The 10,632-nt window shown below is 44.6% G+C and overlaps 1 protein-coding gene across 7 annotated transcripts in view; it reads left to right on the top strand.

Annotated features, from left to right (window-relative positions):
• Dtnb (dystrobrevin beta) overlaps window positions 1-10,632 on the top strand; it is a 182,391-nt gene that overhangs the window by 154,919 nt on the left and 16,840 nt on the right. For 5 of the 7 annotated variants that reach the window (XR_008722334.1, XR_008722335.1, XR_008722332.1 and 2 more), the window contains one exon: window positions 292-312. The exons of the other annotated variants lie outside the window; for them this stretch is intronic. Coding sequence is in view for 2 of the 5 variants with exons in the window: in XM_055626281.1 (XP_055482256.1) it covers window positions 292-312 (21 nt within the window). In the remaining 3 variants the exon portion in view is untranslated. The remainder of the gene's footprint in view (window positions 1-291; window positions 313-10,632) is intronic. 7 annotated transcript variants of the gene reach the window in all.

Genomic DNA, 10,632 nt, shown 5'->3' with positions numbered 1-10,632 from the left:
GAGGAGGAGGAGGAGGAGGAGGAGGAGGAGGAGGAGGAGGAGGAAGAAATTGAACTAAATGGTTTCTAAGGTTCTTTGGAAGTCACCATTGTACTCATTAACCAGTTTTGGGACTGAGGACTGTCATTTACTGTAACCCCCTGGTACTCTTCTGGTGAATCTGGCCATTGCTTCCAGACCTTTGCTTGGCCAAGTTTACCCAGTTCTCCTGTCATTTCTTTACAGTGTTTGTGACAGGCATTAATGTCTTTCTTTTTCTCTTCTGCCTTTTTTCATCTTCAACACCTCTAGGAGGAAGAGCAAAAACAGGCAGTAAGTGGACTTCAGAATTCTCCCCAGCATCTCTCTTTCTCTCTGTTTTTAATTTTTTTTTTTTTTTTTTTTTTTTTTTTGCATGCTCCTCTGTTCCGTACCTTCCCCTTCCCTCCTTGTATCACATGATCTCGGAGGAGATGGTTATGGGTAAAACCCTCAGAAGTTTCCCTCCATGATGGTGTGCAGTGGCCTAAGGCTGGGCCCTGTTTACCTAGGGGAGCATGTTCTGACTTTAAACCCAAGCTTGTTTAATTTCTGCTTATTTAATTATGCATGATTAGCCAGGCTACCATTGCATTTTCATGTTCTTTTATTTTCTTCTGGTTTTGTGTCTGGAGTGACCTTAATTGCCTAAAACAGCTTTCCGGGTGGTAGGAGTGACCTCAGGTCCAAATAATATGTTATGAATGAATATGCATGGAAGTGAAGAGCTCTTTGGATGACTGTAGATATCCTGTGGTCTCCAATAGGCCTTGGCTCCAGCTGCCTTCTTGACTAACTTAGTGGTCTTCCTGCTCTGAGCCTTTGGGAGCTCAGAAAGCAGGTGACTCAGGGTGTTTGTCACCTGAGTTTGTTTGTTTTTGAGACAGGGTTTCTCTGTGTAGCTCTGGCTGTCCTGGACTCACAGGCTGACCTGGAACTCACAGAGATCTGCCTGCCTCTGCCTCCCAGAGTGCTGGGAGTACAGGCATGTGCCACCATGCCTGGCTGATGTAGGGTGTTCTGAACAGTATGGTTATTAATTAATTAATTAATGGTCTTTGGGGACAGTTGATGTTTGTTTTTGTTTGTTTGTTTGTTGATAACTTAAGGGCCTGTCTATGTTAAACCAAATTCAAAAGAGAAATACAAAATGCTAATTTTAAAAAGGAATATAAGATGTTTAATTTTAAAATTACCCATTTTGGGGGGCTAGAGAAATGGCTGCAGTTAAGAACACTAACTATTCTTCCAGAGGACTCAGGTTCAATGCCTGGTACTCAACATTGTGGCTCATAACTGTCTTTAACTCCAGTCCCAGGGAATCCAGTACCCTCTTCTGGCTGCCAAGGGTACTGCATGCACATGGTATGGTACACATACATGCAGCAAAGCATCTAGATGTGTAAAACAAAATAAGAAATGTTTACACATCTTCTTCAGAAGTGTGGATTTATTGCTGTGTTAGATGTAATATGAGTGTTTCCAGCTAGGAGAACATTGGTAGTGAGTGGCAGAGGCAAGAATGATGAGAGACTGTCAGTGAGAGAAGAAAGCCTGGATAAGTACCCCACAATCCCATGGACGCCAGTGTAATAAGTTTGCTTGGTTTGTTTGGCCTGTTCCCCGGATTCATGCAAAGTTTTTGTCTGTCTCTTTAATCAGATAGCATGTCTCTATCAATAGGTCCATTTACTTCAGCAAAGGAGGAGGATGGAAAACCAAACCCAGATTTTAAACATTTTTTACCAGGAAATGGCAGCTTAATCACTTTTATTCCCTTCATTGATCAAAGCAAGGTACATGGCCACACTTGACTTGAAGAGGGTAGGGAAATGTGGCTCCAGCTTGTTTAGAAGTCAGAGAGAAGACAATAGTGACTCCTCCTCGCAGAAGGAGAGTGAGTGACTGGGTTGAAGGGAAAAGCAAGGGACCTTAGTCTTTCCTGTCCCTCCTCCCCACATCTCTGACAGCCTCTTCCCTTCATTCAATGTGGCCAGCTGCCGACACAAGTGCCATTGCCATCAGTCGGGCTGACCACCAGTACACCCCTCCTCCTCATCCCCGTACCCAGAAGCTCCCTGTGGAGCTGACAGCACTTCCTGGGAGTTCCCTTCCAGAGGCCTCCCTCACTACCATGTCCTTCCCTGCCTGAGGAGAGGGCAGATGGCAGCAGAGCTTTGGTGAACGTTGCGTTTTCTTCACACGCGATGAAATAACGTAAAATAGTAGTCTATAAAATAGGGATGTTCAGCACTGTGAGGTTAATTTAATTCTGTCCTTGCTGTGCATGGAGAACATGACTGTGATCTTACCACCTGGGAGGTAGAGGCAGAAAGATCAAGAGTTCGAGGTCATCCTAAGTTAAATAACAAGTTCAAGGGCAGCCTGGGCTATATGAGATGCTGACTCAAAAATTTTAAGTAAACAGAGCTAGCCTTGAGCAGACATGATTCAAGCACAACATACTTGACCAGTGACCCTTCATTCTGTGTGAGATCACTATCTCCTGAGATTGAAAAAGAAATTTTCCATGTCTAACCGCACAAACACGTACCCCTGGTCCTTACAGTCTGATAAAAGTGTGTCCATCTAGATGGAAAAAAAAAAAAAAATCCTGCTGTTCCCACAGGAAATCACACTGGATTCACCTAAGGTCAGTTCTAAGGCTCCATGTTGGCTTGAAAGACATTACATAATCCAGTCTTTTTTTTTTTTTTTTTTTTTTTTTTTTGTAAGATGAAAAGATTTCAAGAAGATTGTAAATCTTAGAGCCAAACCTTCTGGAGCCCATTTCATTGTTGAGTGTGATGGCAAAACTTTTAAATGAAGAATTACTTTGGGTGTTGGGGGTCAGAGAGGCCAGAAGATGTCAGATTCATGAAGATGGAGTTATAGGTTAGTTTTGAGCCATCCAGTGTGGGTCCTCTGGAAGAGCAGCAAATGCTCTTAACTACGAAGCTATCTCTCCAGCCCCTGTGAAGGTTTATTACTAACTACTATTAAGATCCTACTCACAGAACACTTCAGACACCAAATATGTAACTATGTTTTGCATCAAACAGTTTCTATTTCACTACAGACACCAGCTGGTGGTGTGGTTTATGACACTTACTAACTAGGCTTAGCCCCAGACCCCCAGGTCCAGGGCTCATCTCACAAGACTGACCCTGACTGGAGATACCAGCTGTAAGTACTGGGTCTCCAGCTGCCTGCACTTCTGATTTAACTAAAAATGATTTCCTGTTCCTCAGTTTTGATCATCTGCAGTAATGGCTTGCACAGCTAAGAGAATCCCTTCTTGGTTGTTCCCAATTTAACATTAAGGCTGTTCTAAAAGATACAAATGAGCAGATAGATAAAGAGGTACTTACTGCAGGGTCTGGAAGGTCCCTGGTGCGGGGGTTCTTTCCCAGCATTGGTGACACTGGCATGTAGATGTGTTCAGGATGGTTAGGTTCTGCTTCACAGGCTCGAGTGATCGGTCACTGGCCGTTGGGAATTAACAGCATCTCTGTCCTCATTCCTCAGAAATCTGGAGAGGGCAGCAAGTTCCAATACTTAATCATGCTGGGGGCTTTCTGGCAGACAGTTCCCACCCTGAGCACTGCCTTGGCATACATACACTCTTATCTTTCTGGTGATCCTAAAGACTTTTAGAAGCTCTTGTGGCTGAACCTAGGACAGAAGACCAAATACATACTTGCTATGTCACAGTATTATAGTTGTTTTGACTTTATAAGAACTTGAGAGTAGTGGATAGTAGTGCTGATAGTTTAAAGTTTTTGATGCTGGGTGGGGCAGAGGTATCTCCATCCTTAACATATAGGAGGCCTTAGGTTCCATCCCAAGCACTGAAAATAAATGAATAGATCGATAAGCACAATGAGGCTACAGCCCTGCCTTCAGCCTCCAGCTTCATTCACTTTCTCAGTGTGTGGAGTAACCTTACCTAGCAATGTTTCTGTCTGTTTTCCCTCAGTACAAAGATTGTAATTCAAGGCAGAAACGCAGGCTTACCCGATGGTGTACTCTGTAGTTTAAGACGCTCATTAGGCTAGACTGGTCGATCTAGGGTTAATCATGCCCAGAACCATCTCGAGACTGTAATTAAAGGAAATTAAAGGACCTCACAAGCTCTCTTCACTGTCCAGTTTCTGACCCAGCCTGCTGCACAGCAGCTACTCAATAAATATTTGCTGAGGGAAAACCACCATTAACCAGAAGACCGCATGAGTTAATCACTGCATTAATTGTGAGGAGCATAACCAGTTCACATGCCTGTAGCAGCAATTCTCTTCCAACTATTATCAAGTAATAGGCAGATCCATTCAGGAGACTAAGTTGTGACTCAGAAATCCTCTTTACAACAAGGAATCAGAAAGACAAATTTCAGCCCTGTGTGATGACATACACCTTTAATCCCAGCACTCAGGAGACAGAGGCAGATAAATCTCTATGACACCCAGGATAATATAGAGTTACTCTTTCTGTAGGTAGGAAGATAAACAGACAGACAGACAGACAGACAGACAGACAGACAGACAGACAGACAGACAGATAGATAGATAGATAGATAGATAAATTTCAGTGCTTCTAAAAATAGAGGAGTTCCAAATTCATACATGGATATGATTTACTTGTATTAGTTCTGTCTAAAAATATTATATAGAATAAAATCACCATTTGACATAGTCTATAACTTGCAGTATATCTGTAGTCAGTCGTATCATTTGAAAGTAATGTAATTATTGCTGAGTGAAAACACCAGTGCCAACAATCCAAGGGTGGTGGTGGTGGTGGTATGTATCTGCGAGTTACAAGGCAAAGGTAGCCACAGTGATGGTGGCCAGTGTTGGCAGTAAATACATTCACCAGGACACTTGGCCCCAGAGCTGCTACAGTCTGCATCACTCCTATCTGGGAGGATTTCAGATGTTCCGTTCCCTTTGGAGACATCTCACCTATACATCCCCCACCCCCCACCCCCCCCCCAGTGACTCAATATACAAGGTAGTTTCACTTCTGGATCTCATAAAGCCAATGAAATAAGCTGCCCGTGACCAGGAGTCCAGCTTTCTCTGAAGGATTTCTATGCTTCTCCTTCTACCCCACCCCCACCCCCGTGTTCCTCACACCATAGCAGAAGCCTGGATCTACTTCCAACACAGCAATTGTTGCTGTTTAGTCACTGGCTCAGTAGTTCTCTGCTACGTGTATTAAAGGCAATGAGCTTAGTCTGTTAGAGGATAAAATAAATCAACACAAATTCCATTCTCTGATAGCATGAAAGTAATTTTCCGGTTAGTAGGAGAGTAACTTTTTGGTTGACACAATGCCTTAAATACAGAACTGTAAGCCAGGCCATCACCGTCCTGCCTTAAATACACTCCAGTTCTCCTAAGTCTGCGAAAGTGTAGCTTTTGGTGAATTGATGTTTGGTACTTCAAGACAATCTCCTACCCTTTACCCCGAGTCCAGTCTCTGCGCACACAGACTGACCTCTGGACCTAGTGTCCTGTAGATGTCTGTGGAAGTCCCCCAGTGTGCTTGTTCATCAGTCTTGCATCTGTGCTCACTTCAGGGCCCCAGCAGTTCCTTGTTCTGGTTTTGGTTTCATTTTATAAAAGGAGAAAATATAAATATACTCTCACAGGGCTCCTCGAACATCAGCAAGGAGTTTTCAGTCAGAGTGATTAGAAAGGAGAAATAATTCTTGGTTCTGAGGGGCATATCTGTGTTTTCATCACCCCATGGAAGACAAGCTAAGACAGTTTCTACTGTCTTATTTCCAACCTGTCCTGTATTTGTGCATTTTCCTCTGCTGACTGTAATGTATATATGATATGAAAACTGTCTCCCATGGTCTCCAGGAAACTCTACACACACTAGACTAGAAAACTCCCCTCCCCCTCTACAGAAAGAGCATTGGATTCTAGGACACGCTCTCTCCGGAATGCTACCTAATATCCATCAAACAGCCAAAGAAAAGGCAGAATGATCTATGGATTCTAGGTTTGGAACCCCAAAATCTGAGAAAATGAAGGTCTCTACCAACAGAACAAGTGTGAACAGATTGTTTTGGGTTGGGTGTGATCTTGGTTGCCATATTTTCAGTTATATTACTAATCAAGCAGTCATGTACAAAGACCTTCTAGATACCTAGAGATGTGCAGCTAAAGCTGCAGTGGGGAAGCTGGCCCAACAAGATAGATTTGGAAGTCTTCAGCACAGAATCAGTGTTGGAAACAGCAGTGGAGAGAGAGGGTGGCAGAGAAAGATTGAGGATTCTCTCGAAAGCCCAGAGAACTTCAAGGAGATAGTCACTAAAACAAGGAGACTCTTGGCGTTGACAGAAGGACAGGTGGGGGAGGAGTTAACTCTGCAAAGATTTTCTGTAGCATATTAGAGTAGACTCCTGTGTTGCTCTGTGGTACTGGAGTTCTAACCTGGAACCTCACATGCTAGGAAAGCACTGTGCTGCCACTGCCAAGCTGCACCTCCAGCTCCTACAGATACCTCTTTTAAAAACATTAAAAAATTTTTTTAACTTTTTTTTTAAATGTGCATTGGTTTTTTGCCTGCTTGTATGTCTGTGTGAGAGTGTCAGATTCCCTGGAACTGGAGTTACAGAGAGTTGTGAACCTCCATGTGGGTGCTAAGGCTTGAACTTAGGTCCTCTAGAAGAGCAGCTAGTGCTCTTAACTGCTGAGCCATCTCTCCAGCCCCCAGATACAGATACCTCTTTAAAAAAAAAAAAAAAAAAAGAAGAAGAAGAAGAAGAAGCTTATCTTCTCCAACCATCACTGTGCCCCCTCAATAACCTCACCACGGAAGTTAAAGTGGGTAGTGAGTCATATGTGAGTGGACAGCCCTTCTGACTGACGAGGCCTTGACTGTAAAAATCTCACTTCTGTCTGAACAAGTGCATAACCCTTTTTATAAGCATCTAATGTCATAATTCTTGGCTCTTTTGTCATTGACTCCAGTGAGAAAAGTGCTATGCACCAAGAAGGGTATACAGAAATCTAGTTGGTCACTAGTTTCTTTGGTGACTTTGAAACCTGCTGGCTCTCAATTTACTTCAGGCCTGCTGAAATAGAGATGTCACTTCATCCACATCACCACCCAGCACTTCTCAATAGCATAATGGCTAAGAGTGGTGTGTAGAGTACTCATCCCCACCAACCCCGTGAGGCAGATACAATTATCTCCATTTTGCAGGTGAAGACTCTCAGGCACAGAGGAACTAAGTTGCTCAAGAGCACACAGCTAGTAAATGGCAGAGCTGAACAGCAGAGCAGGAATCTGGGTCCATCTAATGGCAAGGCCCAGGGTGTAATGACCACATTACATGTAGCAGGCATGTGAAGAGCAGGTGGTAGTGGTGATGGTGGCGGTGGCTGCTTAGTGATTTTTGCTTTGATTTCATGTATGTGTGTCTTTGTGTGCCACACGTGTACAGGTGCCCACAGAGAGAGAAAGTTGTATCCACTGGATCTGGAATTACAGGTGGCTCTTGGGTTCTGAGCACCAAGGTCCTCTAGAAGAGCAGCCTGTGCTCTTAACCTCTGAGCCATCTCTTCAGCCCCAAGTGGAGTATTATTGAAAGAGGTGCCGTTCTCCCTCATACAAGTAGGATTTCAGCGTGCCTTGTTGAATTTTAAAGTATCCTTGGTAGGTTTGAGTTTCTGCCTTCTCCCCGACCTAGCTTTCAAATTAGGACCACCATCTCCCACGTACGTATCTAGTTTTGTTTCTTACTGTGATTTGCGTATTTGGTATAAGAGGTTTTTCTTAGTGAGGTTTGTGATCATTTTTCTGGGAATTGGCTTTGAAATCCTACGTTGGGGACCCGGTGGAGAGACCATCTTACGTAGGGAGAGCCCACACAGGAGAAGCAGGAGAATTCTAGTCTTACAGTGTGTGAACTTTCTCAACTGAAAGATTAAATATCAACTTTCTCCTGTTCTTCGAGTTTATTTTAAGTTATAGTAAATTGTGCTCTGTTCCAGAGATGCAATATGCTTTCTTCCTCCCACCAAGGAAAATAAGTAAATACATTCTCTTCTACCCCTTTGAGTCCAGGAGTAAGTTCTAGCTTCTGTGTAACTTAGTATGACTCATATAAAGAGAAAATCATGATGATTGGGTGCCAAATGTACACTACTACCAACACCGTTGATCCACTTAGAGAACACTGGAAATCCCTGAAGACCCCACAGGCCTCTGCAGTGAGGGACTGCTCAGATATGGGTCCTGAGTTTCATATCATGGTGTAGGGACACAGGTGTCAGTCCTCGGCAGAGGGACCATATGCAGCCCTGTTGGTGCCTTATCATTCCATCAGATATGCAATAGATAGATTCGTATTCCCAGAGCAGAGGAACATCAAAGTTTCATCAGTGCTGTATGAGGTGTCTGGAGACCAGGTTTGTCTTTTAAGGTCATGCCAGCCTGTTCTTGCAAATGGGCGCTTGCTGAGGCGGGATGTTCCTGCTCCCCATCCCTGCTTGAGTTCAACCCAAGCGTAATGTATCCACTGCCTTTTCTATTGCTGCTGGTCCTCTCTCATCCCTGATCTCCTGTTATGCCTGAGGTGTGGCTGCCATGCCCAGCCCTGCCTTCCAGCAGTCCAGTAAGGTGGCTATTTTCCCATCCTGCATCAGGGCTGACTGCAACGGAGACAGCCCACTAGTCTGCACAGCTGGTGGTGCAGCTGCATCTTCCCAGCACCAGCTCCAGCACCAGCGCAGAATGGTGTGTGAGAGCCTTTTACCTATTCTGTGAGGCGAAGTGTTCTGAGCCTGTTCTTTATCCATTTCTCAGTCTCCATACAGCCGCAGCTGCCTTGCCTAAATTTTAGACGTACAGCTCCTTTCTGCCTGGATTTTGTTTTTGTTGTTCTGACAGGACACCTGACTGGTAACCAGCAGCAAAGAGGCCAGTTTGTTTAATTTAAATACACTGCGGCAAAGTGAAGGTAATCGTCCACACAGGCCATCTGCTGCCTGGCAGGTATCCATGAGTCAGGGAGAGAAATGGAGACTGCAGTATCCTCCATCCTGTTGCCATAATAACAGCCCGACTGGGAGGGGGTAGGCCTTGCCCTCAACATTGCACTTTTACCACAGACCTCTCTAGGCTTGGTTACTTCACTATAATGTATACCAAGGAGATTACAAACATCTTACCTGTTCCATATGGAAGAGAAGAAAAAGAAGGGCTGTTTATGGAGCCCCTACTGTGTGCCTAAAGACAGCCAAGAGCTGTGCCCTGGTAGTTTTTACCAAAGACAGTGCCCTTTTCTCTCTGCAGCTGGTCCTCTGGCGAGTCTGTCTGCCGCTGTCTGAGTTCTCTTTGCTCTGGGGAGGCATCATTGTCCTCAGCTCACCTTCTCTGGCATTCTCTGTACCTGTTTTGGCTCCAGTGTTTGATCTGTGTTCTAGATAAAGGACTAAGTCATAATCTGCATTCTCCTTTCCTACATTTTTTTTTATTTGCTGGAAATGAAATTGATTCTTCTATACAAAATCACAGTAGGGCTGGCATTGTGCCTCAGTGGTAGAAGCTCTAGATTTCACTCCCACCAGAGGGAAGCAGGGAAATCACAGTTAGCTTCACTCATGAGAAGTCTTGACTGACTCGTGTTCCTTCTGACCTCAGGACTGTGGTCATATGATCGAGCTAAGGCTTCTCTTAGCCACTCTGTTTATAAACTAGGTGACCTCTGTGGGTCTTAGTCTTTACATGTATAACATGAGGTAGGTCGTAAGCCCCCTGAATACATAAACATAATTTCTGCACACTTTTCTGGAGCCCATTGTAAAAACTTTCTTGAGTTTTCCATGTTTTTGCTGGTTTGAAAGTGAGAACTGGCAGTCTGGACTGCTGCTCAGCTCAGCATGTGCCTCAAACTCTACATTCCCAGCAGAAGAATTCTAAGGGCCATCTGCATTCAGGGAACCTGAGTCAAGGGACATTTATCATGTTTGCTAATTGGTTAGACAAGTGATTGGCCATGCTGGATGCCAGCCTTAGTTATGGATTGTGTTATAAGTGCTATGTCAGGAACCCCGAAAGTTCTGCAGTATGGGGAGGCTTCCATCTTCCAAAGGCCAGTGCCCCCCCCAATCTTGGAGTCATCCCATTAACTCTTTTTTTGCTGGGGGGCTTATTTTACTCTCAATTTCCCCCAGCAACCCCCAGCCACCCACTGTGCTGCTCATTTTAGACTACTTACTCTTAACAGAGAGTCTGGCAGTCCCTGCGGAGAGGACCTGCCTTGACCGTGCCCATGCTGTTGAGGCAAGGTGCTAGTATACAATACTGCAGTACTGTGGCTGGGTTCTTAGTGTCTGTCTGGCCTCAGCCTGCAAGTAGCTAGCTGATCCCAGGTAGGTGAATGAGACTCAGCAGGCTGAGAGGATTACTCTGCACCACGGGCCCTGTCTCACTGTGTACCATGTGCTCCAGAGTGTGTTCACATGATCAGAGGCCCTCTTCTCTGACTGTCTTTCAAAGCTAGTCTGTTCCCTGCAGGGAAGCCTGTTACTTGTGTTTCTTGTCAGCCTCACTTCTTCAAGACCTCTGTGCACAGCACCTCTGGTACTGGCT

This window comes from Psammomys obesus, unplaced genomic scaffold (assembly GCF_907164565.1).
Source record: "Psammomys obesus unplaced genomic scaffold, mPsaObe1.curated_primary_1811, whole genome shotgun sequence".
In the NCBI taxonomy this organism is placed as follows: domain Eukaryota; kingdom Metazoa; phylum Chordata; class Mammalia; order Rodentia; family Muridae; genus Psammomys; species Psammomys obesus.
The sequence above is the reverse complement of the archived record's forward strand: the minus strand, read 5'-3'. Positions and strand labels throughout refer to the sequence as shown.